Raw genomic sequence first — 25,535 nt, 5'->3', positions numbered from 1 at the left:
GCGGTTTAAAAAAATGTCACAAATAAAAAGGTGGTGATTATGTTGGAATGTTTTTGTGTGTACATTTCCTCACTATCAATAATAGCCTGTGTATACTAACAAGTGTTGTGAACTTGTGACTTTGTGAGTCATTAGAAGAAGTTTTATGAGTCAACTTGATAAACCGACTAATTAAAGAGTCGACACAATACTAAACTAAACTAACTGTTTATCAGCCGGTAGAAAGATTTGGTGAAAGACGACCAACCGTTTGTCGGACAATCCAACCCAACCCAAGCAAACAATTCCAAAGTCATAACCCTTTTCTATATTATCTAAAGATAGATTCCCCACATTTTCTATATTATCTAAAGATCTAAAGATAGATTCCCACCCACATTACTAGCCCGTAAAGATCACAGATCGTAAAAAATGGGTTTCTGCCCATACTTTTTATGCAATCATATCATCGTAAACAAGCAGAGCACTTTTGTGATCTCTCTAATCTAATGGCTTCTTCATCCTTCGTAAGCTTTGGAGTGATTTTGGTGTGGTTAATGAGTTGCTTTTCGTATGGTAATGGATGCTATACGTCCATCATCAGCTTTGGCGACTCCCTTGCTGACACTGGTAACCTTAAACAGCTTGGATTCATATCAAACCGAGTGCTTCCAGTCTTTTTACCGCCTTACGGTGAAAACTTCTTGAATCAATCTACTGGCCGTTGTTCCAATGGCCGCCTCATAATCGACTTCCTTGGTAACTTCTCTATCTCTCTGTGTTGTATTTTATAGTTAACTAGTATTAAGTCCCCCGTGTTGCGGCGGGGGCTTAAACTTTGTCAAGTAGCACTAATGTTACACAACTACCAGCGACCAGTAAAACCGGAAAAGCTCATAAAAACAAAATAAACAAAAAGGAAGAAATAATACCAACGAAAAGCATATGTAAATCGTTGAACCACGCATGCCTGTTGCGGCATTTTAATGCAAAGAAATTAGACTGGAACGTAAAAATAGAAAAGAAAAACTAAGTCGATCTAAGACCATGCGCGTTGCGACAAACCTATCAAACATGGAAAAATAGACGTGTTTTGACGTTCCTGTCAAACGGAAAAAAATAGACGAAAAATGTTGAAACTCACACGCGCATTGCGGCGTGTTCACTCGCAAAAGTAGAACGAAACGTAAAACGAAAAATTTACAAAAGATGAAAAAATATGGGGATCAAAATTTAAAATAAAAATGTGTTGAGTTAAATTGCAAAAAATGAAAATTTTTAGGTTAAAAGTAAAAAAAAAACAAAGAGGTTAAAGTGTAAAAAAAAATGAAAACCTTTGGATTAGAAATGAAAACTCAAATTTTTTTTTTGAAAAATTCCCCATGCTTATTGCACAACTTTATAAAACACCAACATGTTCCTAATTTATAATATGGTAATTAGAACGAAACGTAAACGAAAAATTTACAAAAGATGAAAAATATGGGGATCAAAGTTTAAAATAAAAATGTGTTGAGTTAAGTTGAAAAAAATGAAAAACTTTTAGGTTAAAAGTAAAAAAACAAAGAGGTTAAAGTGTAAAAAAATGAAAACCTTTGGATTAGAAATGAAAACTCAATTTTTTATAAAAAAGAACTCCCCATACTTATTGTACAACGTTATAAAACATTAACGTGTTCCTAATTTATAATATGGTAATAATAAAAAAAAAAAACGTTTGATGGACTCACAATTCACTTTAAAAGGTAATAGAAAAAGAAAATAAAAAAAGAACTAATATACATAATTGTCACAAATGGACTAATTAGAATGATGTACTGCCAATGAGGTGGTGATGGAGTGTTAAGGAAGAGATTTGGTGTTTTAAGGGACCCAGGTTCGATTCCTGTCCTCTATATTATTTTCTGCGGCACATGGTGATGATGGGAGACTAGGCGGATAGGTGGAGGTCGCTAGTTCGATCCTTGAACTGAGCGGGTTTTACCTCACCGCATTGTCGTGTCTTCGGGCGAGGGTTCACGGGCTTCGGCCCTAGGTGAGGGTTTTCCCCGGTTCGGAGGCGAGTGTATCCTGATGTGGTGAATTTCGCCAATAGCCCATTTAAGGGATTCGTTGAGCATTAAAAAAAAAAGAGAGTTAATTACTGTTTTCGTCCCTATGGTTTGTCAAAAATCACTATTTCAGTCCATTAGTTTAAAAATTGCGATTTCAGTCCCTGTGGTTTCACTTTCGTAACCATTTCAGTCCACCTTGTAACCATTTCAGTACCTGTACTTAACAAAATAATGGGTTGAAATGGTTACGAAAGTGAAACCACAGGGACTGAAATGGTTACGAAAGCGAAACCACAGGGACTGAAATCGCAATTTTTAAACTAATGGACTGAAATAGTGATTTTTGACAAATCACAGAGACGAAAACAGTAATTAACTAAAAAAAAAAAAAAAGAATGATAGTACTATTGTTCAACCTCTTCTAAAATGTTCGTTTGACCGGACCATATTTTTAGTCAAAAAAGGAAAGTTCGTTTTATGATTTTATTTTATTTTTTAATGGGAGTTAATATTCTGTCAGTTTGACGGACGGACCAATCACCATCATAAATGGAAAATGGTAGGTAAACCGTTCACAGAGCAATTGCAAATGGGTAGGTAGGTAGAACAGTATAACAAAGCAATCAATCAATCATCATAACTGTAAACAAACAGACCAATTTTTTATCTCTGTCTTCCAATGGCTTCTTCTTCAATCTCCATAACTTCTGGAGTTTTTTTTGGTGATTCTTGTGTGGCTATGGAGTAGTTGTTTGTATGCTAATGGATGCTATACGTCCATCATCAGCTTCGGTGACTCCCTTGCGGACACCGGTAACCTTAAACAGCTCGCCACAGTATCAAACGGAGTGTTTCCAGTGTTTTTACCGCCTTACGGCCAAGACTTCTTCGATCAGTCCACTGGTCGTTGTTCCAATGGCCGCCTCATCATTGATTTCCTTGGTAACTTCATTCTGCTTAGCTAACTGTTGATTTTATACGATTTCAACGTTGAGTGAATCGTATTGTCCCATTTTAGAAACAATTTAGATTAGTTTTGCTCAATGACTTGACTGTTGACTTCGATTATATGGATGTTTACTTGGTTCTAGCCCAACTGCGGATTGGCAACAACTTTTTCACATTTTAGTTAAAGCACTACACATAGCCCTAGCATGTCTTGATAGGGTACCATGAGTTTTTCTGATAGTAGGGTATTGGTGGGTTCCATGTGTAGTCGAATTCCATCTATGTATGGCAAAAAAAAAAAAACAAGAAAACCATTGTCTTCTATCACATTTTTTTGGATCAAATTTGTCATCAACACAAGTTACATTTCTTTTACACAGTTTTAGTTCTTTTTCTTGGTTTTTTCAGCTGAAAGGCTCGGGATGCCGCTGATACCACCATTTCTACAAGACAATGGGAACAACAACATGGTGACATTCAAACAAGGAGTGAATTTTGCAGTCGCGGGTGCAACAGCATTGGGTCCATCAGTTCTTGAACCAAGAGGGATTGTAAATCCCATGACAAATGCGTCTTTAGCAGTTCAACTAGCATGGCTTAAACAATTATTGCCTTCTATATGCGGAAACGATTCAAGTAACTAACATAATTTTCTTTTTTCAAACCCGAGCTAGTGGGTTCTCGTTTATAGTAAACGATCATAATTCTGTGGCAGATTGTAGAGATTTTATTGGACGATCTTTGATCCTCGTGGGAGAGATTGGAGGAAATGATTACAACTATCCAATTCTTTGGGGACAACCAATCGAAGAGGTTGAAGTACTTGTTCCGCTTGTTATTGATACCATCATCTCAACAATCAATGTAAGAACCTGCCCAAATCATACAAGATTTGATTTTTAAACAACGTTATATGATTAATACTTTTTATAACTACAGGAATTAATTGAAATGGGTGCCAAGAAACTAGTTGTTCCAGGAAACTTTCCAGTTGGATGCTCTGCATCCTATTTGACAGTTTGCGGTTCAGAGAATGAAGAGTATGATCCTAAAACCGGTTGCCTCGTTCGGTTAAACCAGTTTGCTGAATACCACAACAAACTGCTACAAACAAAGTTAAAGCAAGTCCGAGATCTTCATCCTGATGTCAACATCTACTATGCCGATTACTACAATGCTGCAATGGAAATCTACCGTTTTCCATATAAATATGGTAAAGAAACTTGAATTAGTAACAACTTTCATACCTACATATTCCTCACACAACCCGAAACACGACACAACAATAATCAGGTTTTGGGTTGTCAAACAAGTCATGCTCGGGTTAACACGTTTAACCCGTTTAATCAAACAAGCCGGCCCACCAACCCGTTTGACTAGTCTAGATAACTAGGTGAAATGGCCGCCAACCCAAAATGTTTGTCATCTCCATTATCAATTCATGTTTGTTACATGTTATAGGGTTCACAAACGGAGCTTTGAAGGCGTGCTGTGGAGCTGAAGGGCGGTACAATGTCGACCCAACAGTGCAATGTGGAGAGGTATCTGCAACCGTGTGTGATGAACCCGACACATACGTCAGTTGGGAAGGAATACATCTAACCGAAGCGGCATACCGAATAATTTCCAAGAATTTGTTTTCTACACCTCAGTTTAATTCGTTGTGTTCTACATCAACTTCAGGAGTTGGATTATCAGTTTCTATGTAAGCAATGTGTTTGAAACTTTTGTAACAAACACAATTTATAAATCTAATGTACCAGGCTACCAGTACCACCTACCCACTTATCCTGTCCAGAACTAACCAACTCAGTCCGAACCGAGTATCGAAACTTTTCTCTAAGGTGTAAACGTGCTGAATCGCTCGTGATTACTTGAGAGTGGCTTGCTAAAAGTTAAAATCAATCCAAGCTTAAATGGGCTCATCATTTAATGAGAAATCAATCCAAGTTGAAATGATAATTTTTTTTGGAAACAATAAAAAGAATAAGTTTTAAACCAATACAACTACTCAATTTAATATGTATAATTAGTGTTATTGTAACTACATATAAGTACATTTTAAACCAACACAAATACTCAATTTAATATGTCTAATTAATATTATTGTAAGTACATATAGGTAAAATTTACAATTTTAATTAATTTATTATTGTATTCCTCAAGATTAGCTAACTAATTAAACTTGTAACTCATTTCTAAAATGTATTCTTTCAAGTCAATATAATTTATGGTGAGGAACAATTTTTTATATGTGCAGGATAAAGTGTAGGATAAATTTCGATATCTGTAGGATAAATTCCGATACATACCTGATATATTTATGATAAATTTTATGTGATGGATAAATTTTGAAATGTGTAGGCAAGGGCGGACCTGCTGTTGCCGGTGGGTGGGTGGGCGGGCGCGCCCCTTAAAAAAATATTTTTAGTGTTATTTACACGTTAAAATCTCAAGCGCATCTTGTAAGATTTTGGAATCGCCCCCCTTGAACTTTAGAATGAGAAAGAATGGAGAAAATAATATTTAAAAAAAGAAAAAGTAATCACCCCATTTTTTTCTGATGAGTGAGGTTTTTACAGGGCTGGATCTATTTGGACACCCTCTGCCACTATTTGGACACTTTTTGTGCCCTAGACGCCTCGTATAGGGCTATACGAGGCGTCTAGGCACTGAATTCAAGGGGATCTTCGGGGATGTCAGGTACAAAGTTTAAGAAACCCTAGACGCCTCGTACAGGCCTATACGAGGCGTCCAGGCATTGGGTGTTTTTTAGTTGAAAGAAAGGGTGTTTTGGTGAGTTTTGGTGTGGTTTTTTTGATAGTTTTTGAAGGTGTGTTTTTTTAGCGAATTTTTTTTGGTTTTAAAAAAGTTCTGTTTTTTACACTATAAAAAATTCAACTATTTTAAAAATCGGCTCTTTAAATAGATTCTATCGTTTAAATATTATAATGTTTTTAACATTTTACCTTTTTAAATATTATTCTTCCGATTAAAATTTTATCTCGTTCAAATATTGTTTCCGTATTATACTTAGAGGATATATTGTTTCCGTATTATATTCAAAACATATATTGATTCCGTATTATATCAATTTAAGACAACAATCATTAAGTAACCAAATAACTGAAAACAAACATAAATATGACATATATAAGATAACTTTTGTACATCCATAACAAAAATATATAAGATACGTTTGTACATCCGTAACAAAAATAAAAACAACAACAAGTCTATGCATCAGAATCCGAATTTGTATCTGGCTTTTGCGGCTGCTGCGGCTGCTGCTGCTGATGTGGTGCTCGAGGTGGTGGGAGCGGTATCGCGGGTAACCCCTCTCTCTCGTCTATCCTCCGCCTCTCGAACCAACCAACCTATCAAATCGTTGAGCCTGTCAAGCTCGGCTCGTACCTCCGGATGTAGCGCAGCTCCTGGGGCATGACCTGGAATAACGTGACGTGGAAACTGAGGCTCCCCGGGAGGTGGCAATGGCTGTGGCATCGCTGCACGAACTGCTCTAGTAGGGGCTCCTCTATCCATATGCCCCCTGCACGGTTTTTAAACCGCGAGACAACGACGAATCTCTTGATCAGTCCCATCCCCCACAGCGACGGAAAACCCATCCGCGTCGGCAAAACGGGCGACGTCTGTAAATGTGGGTCCTGCTCCGGTACGAGTCCCAATAAACGAGCAATGATGGTCATGTACACGCTGCCATACAAAAATCCGCGCTCCTGCCGGTGATGGGCGGAGGCATAGTACTGGGCTAGACCGTGTGCTAGTGCGCACGACCTCCTGTACAACAAACAATAAAAGAAAAAAAGATCTGTGCTCGTACACCACTCACGGCTGTAGCCGCACCTTTCAATAGAAGTAGCGAGCATATGGTGCATATACCTGCAGATTTTGTTAGCGAAATACAGAAACAGAAATTAATAAACAATACACATAATCACAATAATTGCTGTTATAAACGTACGTACCTGTACAATGGGTCACTAATAAATGAAACAACCCCCTTTCGACTTGTCGTGCTCCCAAGTATTTGGCCCCGCAATCACCTCCCAAAACCCTAAAAGAGTGGGTCTATCAACCACCACTAGCCCTGCTGTGTAAATGTCAGTCTCGATCTCCTCCTGCCTGTATAAACCGCAATGCACCACAAACTGTGCTAGAGTCATCGAACGCAAAACGCCAGCAAGCCTAAAAGAAATCTCAGGCGGAGGGGGAGCATCTGGGTGCGCAAGTTGCACTGGGGCCCTAGGAGGGTGAAATGTAAATGACGAAAGGAACTCAACCAACAGCTCCCTGTAGCTCGGCGTGTGCGCCACCTCAAAAAGATGATGCCACCGCGAATCGACAGGTATAAACCGACGCACTCTAGCCGTCTCACTAATCTTATCTATCACATCCCAGTCGATCGTTGCATGCGCTCCAATGTGCATCCTCCTAAGCTTCTTGCAATGACAGGCGGCAGGGGTGCCGTCGGGAAACTCTAGATACGAGGGGTCCCTTCAGCGTATCCGGAGACGGTGGCCGCCTCCGTCGCGGACCCCGCGGAACCGGCTGACCCCCCGGCGGTGCCCCATCAAGATCCATGTGAATGTCATCGCCCTGAATCTTATCGTCCTCCATAATCAATCTGCAAATAAATACCGTATACATATAATTATTAATAATAATAATAGTAATTAAAAAAATAATAATTATTATTATAATAGTAATAATAATAATAATAATAATAATAATAATAATAATAATAATAATAATAATAATAATAATAATAATAATAATAATAATAATGTTGGTGCATACATCTGTCGACTTCGTCTTGTATCGAGTCTTAGACTACATTGTATAGATCAGGGCACGTTTTACGAGAAAATAGGAAGTCTTAGTGTGTTAGAAGTCTGATTTCGCTCCTAGGTCTAATTTCGCTTGTAATGTCATTTTGGCCGATTTCGGGCGAAATCACATGTGGCTGATTTCGCTCCTAATGGACTGTTAGGTTTCGAGCGAAATCACAAACCCTATATATAGGGCACTTTAGAGCGAAATTAGCAGAGAGAGCCTTGTATTCCATGCCGAAGTGCTGCCGGTGTGAGGATTGAATATAATTGCTGTCAAATCAATACAAACAGTGATTTAAGTGAAGATTTAGCTGTTTCTACATTTGTTTCTTGTTTTCCGCACCTGAAACAGAGTAAAACTCCTCTGAACGACTCATTTGGGTCAGTCGCACGATCCTACAATTGGTATCAGAGCCAGTTGGAGGAGTTCTGCAGTTTACAACCGAATTTCATCGAAATTTCTAGCTTCTACACCTTCTTTCATCATTTCAGGAAGTTTTAACGGTCAAAACCAGATCAAAATTTCACGGATTGTTTAAAATTGGACATAGACAAACCCTTGAAAGTTTCATAGCTAAATTCGAACTAAATATGGACCAAAATGGACCCCGAGTTGATTTCGCTCGAACTAACCATTCCTGATTTCGCTCGAGATAAGGGTTTGATTTCGCTCCAGGAGACAATTTTTGTCTTATTTCGCTCCAACGAATTTGTTGATTTCGCTCCAGGCTGCCAAACAAGTGATTCCGCTCCAGAAGTTTGTGTTTGATTTCGCTCCTGTATAACTAATCAGAGGTTTCGCTCCAAAGTTTGTCTTGATTCCGCTCCAAACAACAAACTTCTGATTCCGCTCCAGACAGTGTGTGATGATTTCTCTCCAAACCACAATTTAGTATGTTTGCTATTTCGCTCCAAAAGTGTGTTTGCTATTTCACTTAAAAAAGTATATTTTGTTAATTTTGCTCGAAACAAACTGTTTTTTGAAAAACGTGATACGTAATCATGAGTGAAGAGTTCTATAACGCGTTCGCTTCATCCCCGACTACTCCGGCTTCCATTGCTCAAGTCATGAATTTGGAAAATGAGACAGGAACTAACAAAAGCCCCCGAAACTGATGAGTATTGAAGAATACTATGGGTGGAAAGACAGATTCGAAAACTGGGTTCAGGCAAACCATCTAAGGTCTTGGGAATGTATTCTGAAGAAATATGTGTTGCCACGAACAGATTTGCAGGTTATCAAAGAGCTATCAGAGTTTACCGATCAAGAATGGAATATGTACAAAACCGAGAAGATGATGATCAGTCTGCTTCAACAAGCCATCAAAGAAGACATCTTCATACTGCTTCAGCATGACAAAACTTCAAAATCGATTTGGGATGCACTTAAAGTCAAGTTTGAAGGTAGTGAGAACATGATTAAGAGCAAGAAGGCGTTGCTCAAGAAAGAGTTTGATCTGTTCAGTAGTTTACCGGGAGAAGATACGAAGAAGCTGATTGAGCGATACTGCCAGTTGGTGCAATCCATGTCGATGCTGAGTATTACAAAAGATCGCGAAGAGTGGGTAGACAAGTTAGCTGATGCGCTACCGCAGAAAGAATGGGGAACCTACTTGATGATTCTAAAAAATACCGGGGTTTATGATGGGTTAACGATTTCTCAGTTTATCGAGAAGATTGAAAGTCAGGATTTGGAACAACAAAAGATCGCAAGGATGAACAGTCCAAGTGGTCAACAAGATGTAAAGATGTATTACAAAGGTAGTGTTCCAGAAGCTGAGGAGTCCGAAAATCCAGACTGCTTTTAGTGCTGGGGATTCAACAGAAAAGGTTGATCAGGGTTCAAACAAAAGCAGCAGTGGTTTCTCTTCATTTCCGAGTGTCAATCCGAAAGAGTCAACTACAAGTTTCCATTCCCAAAGCACGAAAACTGGAAATGATTATGTGATTCAGTGCAACATAGCTTTGAATCTTCCAGATGGTCAAAGTTTTTCTGAAGAAACTGCTAAAGACCACATGGCTTTACTTGGTTCTGTGCTTCTCTCGTATGAAGGTCTAGTTGCAGGGCGGACCGGGAATCCTATGCTCACAAAGGAGGATTACGATCAGATAGACGCCAAAGAGATGGAACTGATGGATATCAAATGGTGTCTAGCCAGTGTTCTTAGACGTGCTGAAAAGTTCAAGCTGATTACCAGAAGAAATGACTTTCTTGATGCACATGTTTCTACTTTAGGTTTTGATAAATCTAAAGTTACTTGTTTTTGTTGCAGGGAGAAAGGTCATTTCAAGCGAGAATGCAAGAACAGGGAAGCTAGTGGAGCTCAGAATCCGTTCGGAAAAGACGATTATTACCGGAAAGCCATTTATCAGCAAGTGGATCAGCAACAATTACAAGAACCACAGGTAGCTCATGGTAGAAAGATTGAGGATTCTAAGAGAGCATGTTTGGTGGATTTTAACTGGAACAACTACATATCACCAGAAGGCAAAGTCTGTTTAGTCAATCAGGATGATGAGAGATTACCTGAAGGTTTTAGCTGGGATATGTTTGTTGATGAAAAAGGAGAGTGCAAAGCATTCATTGCTAAGATTGTTAGAGAACCAGATATGTTTGCTACATGGATGAAGTCTATTGGTGAGACTGTGAAGAATGTGGATAAAGAGTCTGTTGCATCTGATGAAAGCTCACAAAGTTCAGATGAGAGTGTACAAAGTGATGATAGTTCAGAAAAAGAAATTGTTTTTGATAAAACTCCATCTGATACTTCTGATACTGGTTCATCGGATGATAGTTCTGAAAAATCTGTAGAGTTTGATCAGTCACCAACTGATGATAGTAGTGACGATGAAGAAGAGAAACTCATTAACATTGCAAAATCTCATTTTTCTCCTGAAAGTTTTCATTTCTATTTTGCAGATCGATTGGAGAAACTGAAGGAGAAACGAGCTGCAAAAGAGCAATAAGAAATGAAGACTGAAAGTGTTGTTCAAAATGAAAATGCTGAAAGTGTTGCTGAGAAGATGGTTGAGACTGAGCAAGTGAAAAAAAAAAGAAAAAGTATTTGAAGCTGAGAAAGTGATTGAAGCTGAAAAGATTATAGAAGTAGAAAAGATCATTGAAGTTGAAAAGATTGTTGAAGTCATCAAGCCGTGTAGAAAGTGTCTTGAACCATGCAAAGAATGTGCAACCAAAGACGAAATGATAGCTGAGTATGAGAAGAAGAAGGAGCAGTTACTATTCAATCTCAACTATGTAAAAGAATCTTATGATGTCTTGAACAAAACAGTAACTGGTCTTCAAAAGGCAAATTCTGAGAGAGAACAAGCACTAACGATGATGAATGCTGTTATGATGACAAAGCAAAAAGCTATCAATTTCTACATCGAAGAAAGTGCTAAGTGGAAGCAAGAGTTGGAAACTGAAAAGATTGAGAATGAGAGAATCAGACGTTTATTGCAGAGTTACTCTAGTTCTGATTATCTTATTGATCGAATTTATCCGACTGTTGCAGGAATGGAAGCTTTTCAAGACGAGAAGTCAAAGAAAAAGGAAACTGGTAAGAAACCGACTGTTAGCTATAACAAGTGTCCGCCTCCGATTTGGGAAGGGTATTCTCCTAGAAAACCAAACGAGGAGCAACTTGAAAAAGCAGTCAATATAATGCTAAAAACCGATACAACTGATGAATTACTAGAAAACATTGACGTTACGTTCACCTCGTCTGACACTGATCATGAGTCTGAGTTAATAAAAAAGGTGGTCGATCAGGTGTTGGATACTGATGAGGAGTATGAGTCAAAGTCTGAATCTGAAGGGTCAAGTTCGTCAGTCAATGGTCCAAAGTCGTCGGTCAAAAAGGCTTAAAGTAAAGAGTTTTTGCTATCCAAATCGAATTTGAATGATGAAACATTCGAAGTAGTTTATACTTTGAATGATTCTGACAAATTATATTACAACAAAGAGTTTCCTATAATGAGTGTTAAAACGAAATTGATTAACAAGACGTTCAAACTAATAGAAACTAATATTCTAGAATTGAAAGTTTCGAAAAATCTTGAAAAACCTAAAAAATACACTTCAAGAGTGCAACGACGTTTAAACAAGAAAAAAGAGTTACAATTCTGGTCCTGGTTTTCAAAAGAAACCAAACCAAAATCATAGCTACAAAATGAAAGGTGGAAGTTCAGAAGATGAACAGAAGAAACCGTTCTGGAAACAATCTAATCAGGAGTTTCTTGCTGAGAAGAAAAGGACTGGAACTGGAGTGTTTCATCCAAGAGAGACTCAAACTTGTTACAAATGCAATGAAGTTGGTCACATTGCATGGAATTGTCCGAAAAATGCAAAGACAAAACAGGGAGTTTCTGAAAAACTCAAAGAGAAAGTTGTTGATGTTGAACCACCAACTGAAAACTTCAAAATTTTTGAAAATTCCATTCATGAAGTTGGTGAGTGTTCAAAGAAAAATGCTTACAAAAAAAAGCCAAAGACAACCAAGTGTGGGTTGTTAAAAGGGTTAGTGAGAATGTTGGTGATGAATCTGGTTCCACAAAGCCAGAGGAGCCACAAGGTGAGGTAAAAGAGGTAAATTCTGTGTTTTCAGTAAGTGATGATGAATTTCAGTCACTGAAGTTTGAAGAGATTAAAAAGAAAGTTGGTAAGATTGAGATCTCGGATCAGTTTTACTCCGAGAAAAATGAGTTTGATGTCGAGAAAACATTCAATGGGAATGTTAAGAAAATTTTTGGGAAAATGCTTGATGGTAAAGCAAAAGGGGTTAAAGACTTTTATGCAACTAAAAAGGCAACGTTTAACCCAACAGAACAAGAGCTTAAAGAGCTAAAAACACCCAAGGTTGGTCAGACTTTGGTGGAAATTCTTTTCCCATGAAACATCTGACTATGCCGGAGATCCCAAGTTTGTAATCGTGGATCAGGAATCGACATCATTCTTGACAAAATTGTTTGTATGAAAAATTTTGAAAAATTGTTGAAATTTTACAGGTAAAGGACTACGCCGGAGCTTCCAGGTTGGTAAGTGTGAAGCAGGAATCGGCATTTTGTACTTACAATTGGTAAATGATCTAGTGTAGATGTTCTATTCCTACACTGGACAATGGTGATGGTTTTTACAATTGGTACAGAGGGTGCATACTTGCATATGGTAAATCAGGGACATTAATTTGTACTTGATCTACTTCAAGTGATTAATGAACAAAATGATGAACCATATCCCCGAATTTATTAATGACGATTCTACAATTAGTAAAAACAAACTTATTTTCCGAAAAAATCATTTTGATTAAAACAAACTTAAGTGTTTTGAAATCTAAATGAGAAAATAGTTTGTTGAAAGGGGGAGTTCTGATTGTTTATGCCTAAGTGGATAGCGAATTGATCTGATTCGATATCGGTTGTCAACTTATTGTATAGTTTTATTTTTCATTTGGGTCAAGAGTCTTGTCGTGTTTTCAATTTTTCTTTAATGTGTTCGCATTTTAGGGGGAGTAGAAAATTCAGAAAATCCAAAAACATTACAAATTTGAAAAATCCAAAAACATGATAAAATATAAAAAGAGCTTTGTTGTGAAAAGAGGAAATGATAGTACATCAGTAGACTGTCACAACATGCTAAAGAATTGGAATGAAAAAAATGTGATAAACAATCTCACTGAGGATGTGCTAGTAGTTTTTTGCACATTTAGTAGATTGTGATGAGATATAAACCTAAAAATTCAAACTTGCTTATTCTGTGGGTAACAACTTCTTGGATATATAGGTAACCCCTGAAATCTTGTTTGAAAGGTCCCTTATTCTGAGATACTAGGTCTTTATGCTCAGTGATATCTGGGGTATTATCCCGGGACTTCTGCTGTATGGAAATTCTGACCTAGTCCCCGAATAATACTTTCTGCAAATGCTTTGAAATATAAGCTCGCCCTCAGCAAATTGATAAAACAATAAAATTGATAGTCATTGCTGTTGTAACAAAAGATCCTCTAAAGGGGACACACCAAAAGTCGAAGACGTCATCTCTTTGTGTATACGGAAGTATCGACCTGAGCTCTCACGGCCCTCGAAATTAACCTCTGAACAGATATCATCTGTGGTATACTCACCTGTAAGACTGAATATTGGGATCTGGATACGGGAGTATATTCAAGTAGTGGGACACACAAATAGGTTTAAGTATCTAAAACATTAATATTGTATCTTGAAACAGTTGAACTTTGTGTGAAAATTTAAGTGGACAAATATATTGACAATCTAGGTGAATTGTTTAAAACTTAAAATGTAATCAAGCTTAAAGGTGTTAGTGACTTGTCTCATAAACTGATATGATCCTCTTATACAAACTCACAAAAATATTGTTTGTAAATATTTTATTTCTGCATTTCTTTATTTCTACAATTAGTGTCTTTATTTTCTTGTCTTTACAAAATCCAAAAAGATTTTCGGTGTGTTTTAGTATAATCTTTTGAAAAATACAAAAAGATTTTCGACAACTGATGTTAGAAAGCTGATTTTCAAAGTCCCAAGTACTAAACATGATGAGCAAAATTTGAGGGGGAGTGTGTACTTTGAAATTAAATGTTATCAAAATCTAATCTTTCAATTGGTTCATCAAAAATCTTTGTGTGATCTGAGGGAGAGTCAAGGTTAGGACATATATTCTAAATTGTTAAATGTGTAAAACTTACTGTGAGGTAGAGTTTATGCAGGTTAAGTATGAGCCGAGTTATCAATCCTGAGCAGAACTAGAGCCAAGTTTCGATCTTGGAACAATCTTCTGAAGAGCCAGGTCATTCGATTCTGAGAAGCTTATGAGAGCCAGATTCAGATACCTGAGGACTCTGTGAATAGAGATTGAGCCAGGTTTCGATTCTATGGACAAAGTTTGAGCCAGGATAAAGATCATATACCTGTGAAAGCTAGACAATGATCCTGAAGCAGATGATGCTGAAGAACTAAAGGAATGCCAGCATATCACAAAGGGGAGTCTGAAGATGTGAAGAAAAGAGAGAGTGAAGCCCAAAGGCTGATCAAGGCTGATGTTTGAGAAGACTCGACACAGTCAGACTCGTCAACATCTGAGGGGGAGTTTGTTGGTGCATACATCTGTCGACTTCGTCTTGTATCGAGTCTTAGACTACATTGTATAGATCAGGGCACGTTTTATGAGAAAATAGGAAGTCTTAGTGTGTTAGAAGTCTGATTTCGCTCCTAGGTCTAATTTCGCTCGTAATGTCATTTTGGCTGATTTCGGGCGAAATCACATGTGACAACTCGAGTTTCAAAGATTTCATTCTTCGCATTTATTGCACGTTCACTGTTTGTCTAGTTGTTTACTTGCACAATTGGTTGCTTTGTAACTGTATACGTTTTGGATTTGATAAGGTTTATGAATGATTTGACAAATACTTAAATGTGGTGATGAAACTGTAAATTGTATATCTTGTGCATGTAATATGTGATAGATAATCCTTAAGGGTGCTTAGTGCTAATAGTGAAATTCTAATCATTCTTAACCCTAATCCCTTTCACTAATCATCACCCAAGAATCAAAACACGTACTTTCACATTCTCTAATCCTCTGGCAATCATCATCTTCATCATTGGCACAAGCTCTTCATCACTCTTGATTCCACACCTTATCTAGAATCAATCCAAGGTAATTGTTTAATGATGGTTTGTTGTTATCAATTCTTGATTATGTGATTCATGTAAACCCTAGTTCTTCATGTGATGATTCTGTGTTATTGATTGAATTCTGATTATTGTGAAATGATTTAGATTAGTGTATAATCATTTGCCTGATGTTAAGATACAAGATATGTTAGAATGATTGATTGATAATTGATTTATGCATATATGGAATTAGGGTTTTCCTGATCGTATGAACGTAAGAATGTAACTGTTATTTTGATTTTGTGAATTGGATTTGGAAATCACGTATGTTGAAACTCGTAGTTAACAGTCAGGGTTTTGTGAAGTCACAAAAGTCTGAGATTTGATTATCATGTTTGGTTGTCTGAGTTTCTTGCTTAAAAGTCTGAATCCCTTAACAACAGGCATAGGTCCGAATTTTATACCAAGGAATAAGGTGTCTGAGTTTGTGTGATAAACATTTTGTCTGAGTTTTGTAACCCTACATGTTGTCCGAATTTTTGTATGTAACACATGAGGTCCGAAGTTTTGATAAGCAAAAACATGTCAGAGTTTTGCCATGTTAAGGGGTCCGAGTTTTATACATGAAAGGGGGGGGGTCCGAACTTTAAACCAGGGACAAGGGGATCCGAGTTTTTAAGGGGGAAGACCCCTTGTCCGACTTTTGTGAAGGGGAAGCCCCCTTGATCCGACTTTTACATGTTGAGGGGCAAATTGTCTGAGTTTTAAAGGATGGGGGTTGTCCGAGTTTTAGAGGGGGGAACCCCCTTGGTCCGAATTTTTATGCCTTGTACCTGATTATCTGAGTTTAATGTACGCACGCAAGATCCGACTTCTGTGATGAATTGTTTGAGTGGTTGATTGAATATATGATCAGAGTTATAGTGGTGTTACATGCCCTGAGTTCTGTTTATACTTGAAAAGACTGAGTGTATTATGATGCCAAGTTCAGAAACCTGTATGAGGAACAACATGCTACTATACCCTACCTGTATGTGATTATATGATACTGTACATTACTGAATGATACCGTATGCATGAACAATCTTTATCATATCATTCTGTACACAATGAACGCACAAAACACAATTGCTTGGATATCAAAGACTTGTAAACCCTAATTGAGTATAAATACTTACGTCGAGTATGTGCAATGTACCCTAGGTTGTGAGTAACGGACTTAAACATTAATTAACTCTAGAAGCAATAACATACCGAGCAAACCAAGGTGAGTTCACACAGCCAAGGCATGGGATTCCCGGGTTGGGAATTGGGTTGGAAGATTTGAATTGGATAATTACTCGTACTTACGCTATTGCTAGACTATATAACATCGTCCTCAGGTTAGTCAGGACACTTACGTAAAACCTACGTAAACTAGTATCTACCACTGTCTCCCAGGTCGGGAGGACACTTACGTAAAACCTACGTAAACTCATACCTACTACTGTCTTCCGGGTCGGAAGGACACTTACGTAAAACCTACGTAAACCCCACGCGTACCACTGTCCTCGGGGAAGGGCACTCACGTAAAACCTACGTGACCTTGTACGTATTCCTGTTCTCGGGTTTAGAAGAACACTCATGGTTGTAAATAGTCTAGTAAGGATAGATATGGGAAGCCCCCATTAGTGATAACTGTAACCACGGGAAGCCCCCACTAGTAGTACATACATACATTGGAAGCCCCCATTAATGAACATACGAATTACCATTACGTACTTACTTTCTGTGAACTCGCTCAACTAGTTGTTGACTCTCTGCTGCATGCCTTGCAGGACCTTAGGTACATATGGAGCTTGCACAGGGAGGAGCAGGTCGTTGTGGAGCATGGATCGTGGATGCCATGTTAAACTTTATAACACTTGAACTTATTACATACTTTGGGTTTTCATATTATGCTTCCGCTACTTAAACTACGTTTGGTTTGAACATCAATTGTATTGAGTTGGATCTTTATGAACTACTTTAATTATTATATGCTATGTTCAATATGATTGGTGGCTTGATCCTGGTCAGTCACGCTCCCAAGCGGTGATACTCCGCGGGTGGATTTTGGGGGTGTGACAGATTGGTATCAGAGCCATTGGTTATAGAGAACTTGGTTTTAATATGGGAAACACGTTTTTATTAAAACCAGACTATAACCAGAACAGTGCTCTCAACGATCCACAACGGCGCTTCGCTCCACGTGCAAGACTCGACATCCTAGGTAATAAGGTTTATGTTTATTGCCTACTTGCTAGAATTACATAGAACTTTGCTCGTAGTATGCTTAGATTACATTGCTTACTATTCGTCGTTACATGAGAACACCTATGTGCTTACACTCTTCTGTCATCGCACTACTCGCGAACCATTTTCACTTATTCTACTTTTACTATGAAGATCATGTCTGGACGTGTGAACATGACTCAAGCCCAGTTGATGGCTCTCATTGCTGAACAAGTAGCTGCGACACTTGCAGTTGCACAAGCAGGTAGTATACCCTGTGGATGTGAATCACACTAGGATCTTTAGATCCTACATTCCTAGACCAACTCTTGTATTTAACCTTGTCCTATTCTTATACAATAGGTCAACACGCTCAACAACCTGTCTGCACATTCAAGAACTTCATGGACTGTCGTCCAAGCACGTTCAGTGGCACAGAAGGAGCAGTGGGACTACTCCATTGGTTTGAAAAGCTCGAGTCAGTATTCGAGATGTGTGAATGCCCTGAGGCTCGCAGGGTGAAGTACGCCAGTGGTACTTTGGAAGGAATCGCGCTAACTTGGTGGAACGCGCAAGTACAGATCCTAGGGTTGGCAGCTGCTAACGCCACCCCTTGGAACGATTTCAAGGAATTGATAAAAATGGAATACTGCACACGTGATGACATCCACAAGTTGGAAGTGGAGCTTTATCATTTGAAAATGACGGGGTCGGAAATCGAAGCTTACACGAAACGGTCGAACGAACTGGCCATCTTGTGTCCAACCATGGTGGACCCTCCGATCAAGCGCATTGAGTTGTACCTCAAGGGTCTAGCATCAGAAATTCAGAGCCATGTGACATCGGCTAATCTCGACAATATCCAAGACATTCAGCGTCTTGCTCATCGCCTCACAGATCAGGCGGTGGAACAGAACAAGCTGCCCAAACGTATCAGCGCTACTACTGTTACCACATCAGCCGCTACTCCTACTACCCCTAGTGACAACAAAAGAAAGTGGGAGGGGGATTCTAGCAAAGGTTCAGCAACAGTTCAGTCGCAAGCTCAGCAACAGAAGACTGACCACTACCAGAGTCCTAGTCTGCAATCTTCTGGTGGTCATAGGCAGAAAAGGTATCAAGGGTTTCACCCCAAGTGTCACAACTGTAACAGGCATCACAGCGGCTAGTGCAACAAGGGTCGTTGTCAGAGGTGCCTCAAGATGGGTCACGAGGCCAAAGACTGTAGGAGTCCACGGCCTGCGAATCAGAACTAGCAACTGCAATTACCAGCTCCACAAAACCCGCAGCAGCAGCAACAACGGGGCAACAGGGGATGTTTCCAGTGTGGGGCCGAAGGTCATTTCAAGCGTGATTTCCCGCAGTTAAACCAGAACCAGAATCGCAACAACAACAACAACCAAGGCAATGGTAACAACAACGGTGGGAACAATAACGGCAATGAAGCTAGGGGTCGTGCTTTTGTGCTGGGTCGAGGTGACGCAAGGAACGATCCTAACGTGGTCATGGGTAAGTTTCTTCTCGACGACTTTTACGTTACTGTTTTGTTTGATTCGGGTGCGGATACCAGTTATGTGTCTTTAAAAGTTAGTCAAATGTTAAAACATGCACCCACACCCCTAAACACCAAACATGTCGTAGAGTTAGCAAATGGTAAAGGTGTAGAAGCCGCACATGTAGTCAAGGGTTGTAACATTGTCTTAGCTGGTCAGACATTCTCGATCGATCTCATACCCATAGTTTTGGGTAGTTTCGACATCGTCATTGGTATGGATTGGTTATCCCAACATCACACAGAGATCTTATGCAAGGAAAAGATAGTTCGCATTCCTCGTTCTGGCAAGGAACCTCTCGAAGTTCAAGGCGACAAGAGTGGTGCTGTGGTTGGCATCATCTCCTTCCTGAAGGCTCAGAAATGTTTACGAAAGGGTCATACTGCCATTTTGGCACTAGTTACTGATGCATCGACGAAAGAGAAAAGAGTAGAGGATGTCCCAGTTGTACGCGATTTTCCTCAAGTGTTTCCTGAAGATCTACCTGGTCTACCGCCTCATCGTCAGGTCGAATTTCAAATCGAGCTCGCTCCAGGAGCAGCACCCATAGCTCGAGCACCGTATCGATTAGCTCCAACCGAACTGGAAGAACTGTCAAAGCAGCTACAAGAGCTTTTGGAAAAGGGCTTTATTCGTCCAAGCTCTTCGCCTTGGGGAGCTCCAGTATTCGTGAAAAAGAAGGACGGTACCTTCAGGATGTGCATAGACTACCGGGAACTCAACAAGGTGACGGTGAAGAACCGTTATCCTCTTCCACGTATTGACGACCTATTCGACCAATTGCAAGGGTTGAGTTACTACTCGAAGATAGACTTGAGGTCAGGTTACCATCAGCTGAGAGTCCGGGATGAGGACGTCTCCAAAACCGCATTCAGAACTCGCTACGGTCACTACGAGTTTCTTGTCATGCCATTTGGGTTAACGAACGCGCCTGCCGTATTTATGGACCTTATGAATAGGGTGTGCAAACCGTACTTAGAAAAATTCGTCATCGTTTTCATCGACGACATTCTGATCTACTCCAAGAGTCAGGAGGAACACGAGCAGCATCTACGAATTATCTTGGAACTTCTACGATCAGAACAGCTGTACGCTAAGTTTTCAAAATGTGACTTCTGGCTTCGAGAAGTCCACTTTCTGGGTCACGTGGTAAACAAGGATGGGATTCATGTTGATCCATCCAAGGTAGATTCGATCAGAAACTGGCCTGCGCCTCGCACTCCAACGGAAATACGCCAATTCTTGGGTTTGGCGGGTTACTACAGACGATTTATCCAAGACTTCTCGAAGATCGCGCAGCCGCTTACACTACTGACACAGAAGGGTGTCACCTACCGTTGGGGAGATTCCCAGGAAACCACTTTTCGGTACTTAAAGGATAGACTATGCAGCGCACCTATCCTCTCATTGCCAGAGGGTACGAAGGATTTTGTGGTTTATTGTGACGCATCGATACAGGGTCTTGGGTGTGTATTGATGCAACGGGATAAAGTTATTGCCTACGCTTCTCATCAACTCAAGGTTCATGAACGGAACTACACGACGCACGATTTAGAGCTGGGAGCTGTTGTTTTCGCGCTTAAGATATGGCGACACTACCTGTACGGTACCAAGTGCACTATTTACACCGATCACAGGAGTCACGAGCATATCCTTAAGCAAAAGGATTTGAACATGCGACAACGAAGATGGGTCGAACTTTTGAACGATTACGAATGCGCTATTAAGTACCATCCAGGCAAAGCCAATGTTGTGGCTGACGCCCTCAGTCGGAAAGACACTACACCCAAGCGCGTACGAGCATTGCAACTCACCATTCAGTCTAGTCTTCCAGCACAGATACGAGATGCTCAGGTAGAAGCATTGAAACCGGAAAACGTCAGGGCTGAAGCCCTACGCGGCTCAAGGCAACAGTTAGAACAGAAGGAAGACGGCGCTTACTATGTAACAGGGCGTATTTGGGTCCCACTTTATGGCAACCTGCGTGAGCTAGTGATGGATGAAGCTCACAATCGCGCTGCTCGGTACATCCAGGGTCGGATAAAATGTACCACGACATCAGAACTACTTATTGGTGGCCTAGCATGAAGGCCCACATCGCTACCTATGTCAGCAAGTGCTTGACCTGTGCAAGAGTCAAGGCAGAGTACCAGAAACCAGCAGGCCTACTCCAACAACCAAAGATACCACAGTGGAAATGGGAGGAAATTTCCATGGATTTCGTTACTAGCCTACCTAGATCCCAGCGTGGGAATGATACTATTTGGGTGATCGTGGATCGACTCACCAAGTCTGCTCACTTCTTGGCAATCAATGAAACAGACAAGTTTTCCACACTAGCAGACATATACTTGAAAGAAGTAGTCTCAAGGCACGGGGTGCCCACCTCTATCATTTCGGATCACGATGCACGATTCACGTCAGAACTATGGCAAGCAATACACAAGGCTTTTGGCTCGTGGCTAGACATGAGCACGGCATATCACCCTCAGACGGATGGGCAGTCTGAGCGCACGATTCAAACTCTAGAAGACATGCTTCGGGCATGTGTCATCGATTTCGGCAACAGCTGGGAAAAGCATCTCCCTTTAGTGGAGTTTTCATACAATAACAGTTATCACACCAGCATACAAGCCGCTCCATTTTAGGCATTGTACGGGCGTAAATGCCGGTCACCTCTCTGCTGGGCAGAGGTGGGGGATAGTCAAATCACGGGTCCAGAACTTATAGTGGACACCACGGAAAAGATTGCATAGATAAGGCAACGCATGGCGGCAGCACGCGACCGTCAGAAAAGCTACGCGGATAAGCGTAGGAAGCCATTGGAATTTCAGGTCGGGGACCGGGTTTTACTTAAAGTCTCACCCTGGAAGGGTGTGGTTCGTTTTGGAAAACAGGGCAAACTCAATCCGCGGTATGTCGGACCGTTCGAAATCGCAGAAAGAATAGGCAAAGTAGCCTACAGACTAAACTTACCAGCTGAACTCGGTGCAGTCCACAATGTTTTTCACGTGTCGAATCTGAAGAAGTGCCTGTCAGATGAGACCCTCATAGTTCCTTTGAAGGAACTCACTATCGACGAGCGGTTGCAGTTCGTCGAGGAACCTGTTGAAATCATGGACCAGGATGTTAAGGTCCTCAAGAACACGAGAATCCCTCTTGTTCGAGTTCGTTGGAACTCCCGTCGCGGCCCAGAGTTCACCTGGGAGCGTGAAAATCAAATGAAACACAAGTATCCCCAGTTATTCGGAACCAATGCAACCACTACTGAGGCCGAAGCTACTACTGCAGAATTTCGGGACGAAATTCCAAATCAACGGGGGGATGATGTGACACCCCAGGAAAACCAGTAAGCGATGCAACTTACCTAGCTTCCTCAGTAACCGCATGCTAAATTTCGGGACCAAATTTCTTTCAAGTTGGGGATAATGTGACAACTCGAGTTTCCAAGATTTCATTCTTCGCATTTATTGCACGTTCACTGTTTGTCTAGTTGTTTACTTGCACAATTGGTTGCTTTGTAACTGTATACGTTTTGGATTTGATAAGGTTTATGAATGATTTGACAAATACTTAAATGTGGTGATGAAACTGTAAATTGTATATCTTGTGCATGTAATATGTGATAGATAATTCTTAAGGGTGCTTAGTTGTAATAGTGAAATTCTAATCATTCTTAACCCTAATCCCTTTCACTAATCATCACCCAAGAATCAAAACACGTACTTTCACATTCTCTAATCCTTTGGCAATCATCATCTTCATCATTGGCACAAGCTCTTCATCACTCTTGATTCCACACCTTATCTAGAATCAATCCAAGGTAATTGTTTAATGATTGTTTGTTGTTATCAATTCTTGATTATGTGATTCATGTAAACCCTAGTTCTTCATGTGATGATTCTGTGTTATTGATTGAATTCTGATTATTGTGAAATGATTTAGATTAGTGTATAATCATTTGCCTGATGTTAAGATACAAGATATGTTAGAATAATTGATTGATAATTGATTTCCGCATATATGGAATTAGGGTTTTCCTGATCGTATGAACGTAAGAATGTAACTGTTATTTTGATTCTGTGAATTGGATTTGGAAATCACGTATGTTGAAACTCGTAGTTAACAGTCAGGGTTTTGTGAAGTCACAAAAGTCTGAGTTTTGATTATCATGTTTGGTTGTCTGAGTTTCTTGCTTAAAAGTCTGAATCCCTTAACAACAGGCATAGGTCCGAATTTTATACCAAGGAATAAGGTGTCTGAGTTTGTGTGATAAACATTTTGTCTGAGTTTTGTAATCCTACATGTTGTCCGACTTTTTGTATGTAACACATGAGGTCCGAAGTTTTGATAAGCAAAAACATGTCAGAGTTTTGCCATGTTAAGGGGTCCGAGTTTTATACATGAAAGGGGGGGGGGTCCGAATTTTAAACCAGGGACAAGGGGGTCCGAGTTTTTAAGGGGGAAGACCCCTTGTCCGACTTTTGTGAAGGGGAAGCCCCCTTGATCCGACTTTTACATGTTGAGGGGCAAATTGTCTGAGTTTTAAAGGATGGGGGTTGTCCGAGTTTTAGAGGGGGGAACCCCCTTGGTCCGAATTTTTATGCCTTGTACCTGATTATCTGAGTTTAATGTACGCACGCAAGATCCGACTTTTGTGATGAATTGTCTGAGTGGTTGATTGAATATATGATCAGAGTTATAGTGGTGTTACATGCCCTGAGTTCTGTTTATACTTGAAAAGACTGAGTGTATTATGATGCCAAGTTCAGAAACCTGTATGAGGAACAACATGCTACTATACCCTACCTGTATGTGATTATATGATACTGTACATTACTGAATGATAACGTATGCATGAACAATCTTTATCATATCATTCTGTACACAATGAACGCACAAAACACAATTGCTTGGATATCAAAGACTTGTAAACCCTAATTGAGTATAAATACTTACGCCGAGTATGTGCAATGTACCCTAGGTCGTGAGTAACGGACTTAAACATTAATTAACTCTAGAAGCAATAACATACCGAGCAAACCAAGGTGAGTTCACACAGCCAAGGCATGGGATTCCCGGGTTGGGAATTGGGTTGGAAGATTTGAATTGGATAATTACTCGTACTTACGCTATTGCTAGACTATATACCATCGTCCTCAGGTTAGTTAGGACACTTACGTAAAACCTACGTAAACTAGTATCTACCACTGTCTCCCGGGTCGGGAGGACACTTACGTAAAACCTACGTAAACTCATACCTACTACTGTCTTCCGGGTCGGAAGGACACTTACGTAAAACCTACGTAAACCCCACGCGTACCACTGTCCTCGGGGAAGGGCACTCACGTAAAACCTACGTGAACTTGTACGTATTCCTGTTCTCGGGTTTAGGAGAACACTCATGGTTGTAAATAGTCTAGTAAGGATAGATATGGGAAGCCCCCATTAGTGATAACTGTAACCACGGGAAGCCCCCACTAGTAGTACATACATACATGGGAAGCCCCCATTAATGAACATACGAATTACCATTACGTACTTACTTTCTATGAACTCGCTCAACTAGTTGTTGACTCTTTGCTGCATGCCTTTGCAGGACCTTAGGTACATAGGGAGCTTGCACAGGGAAGAGCAGGTCGTTGTGGAGCATGGATCGTGGATGCCATGTTAAACTTTATAACACTTGAACTTATTACATACTTTGGGTTTTCATATTATGCTTCCGCTACTTAAACTACGTTTGGTTTGAACATCAATTGTAATGAGTTGGATCTTTATGAACTACTTTAATTATTATATGCTATGTTCAATATGATTGGTGGCTTGATCCTGGCCAGTCACGCTCCCAAGCGGTGATACTCCGCGGGTGGATTTTGGGGGTGTGACATCACATGTGGCTGATTTCGCTCCTAATGGACTGTTAGGTTTCGAGCGAAATCACAAACCCTATATATAGGGCACTTTAGAGCGAAATCAGCAGAGAGAGCCTTATATTCCATGCCGAAGTGCTGCCGGTGTGAGGATTGAATGTAATTGCTGTCAAATCAATACGAACAGTGATTTAAGTGAAGATTTAGCTGTTTCTACCTTTGTTTCTTGTTTTCCGCAACTGAAACAGAGTAAAACTCCTCTGAACGACTCATTTGGGCCAGTCGCACGATCCTACAAATAACAACAACAATAATACTAATATTAAAATAGTAATAATAATAATAATAATAATAATAATAATAATAATAATAATAATAATAATAATAATA

General features: G+C 39.9%; 1 protein-coding gene across 2 annotated transcripts; it reads left to right on the top strand.

Annotated features, from left to right (window-relative positions):
- The first annotated feature begins 447 nt into the window (after positions 1-447).
- On the top strand, positions 448-4,785 carry LOC110922038 (GDSL esterase/lipase At1g28590). 2 transcript variants are annotated; one of them, XM_022166365.2, is made up of 5 exons: positions 448-738; positions 3,390-3,617; positions 3,697-3,845; positions 3,921-4,194; positions 4,443-4,785. In XM_022166365.2, the coding sequence occupies exons 1-5, from the start codon at positions 489-491 to the stop codon at positions 4,688-4,690; spliced, it is 1,149 nt and encodes a 382-aa protein (XP_022022057.1). In that variant the 5' UTR covers positions 448-488; the 3' UTR covers positions 4,691-4,785. The 2 variants fall into 2 exon arrangements, with proteins under 2 accessions (XP_022022057.1, XP_022022058.1); XM_022166366.2 differs by lacking the exon at positions 448-738 and adding an exon at positions 2,589-2,975 and having other exon boundaries at positions 3,368-3,617.
- The last annotated feature ends 20,750 nt before the right edge of the window (positions 4,786-25,535 follow it).

The sequence above is a fragment of the Helianthus annuus genome, chromosome 17 (genome assembly GCF_002127325.2).
Source record: "Helianthus annuus cultivar XRQ/B chromosome 17, HanXRQr2.0-SUNRISE, whole genome shotgun sequence".
NCBI classification, from domain to species: domain Eukaryota; kingdom Viridiplantae; phylum Streptophyta; class Magnoliopsida; order Asterales; family Asteraceae; genus Helianthus; species Helianthus annuus.
This window is presented reverse-complemented; position numbering and strand designations above follow the sequence as displayed.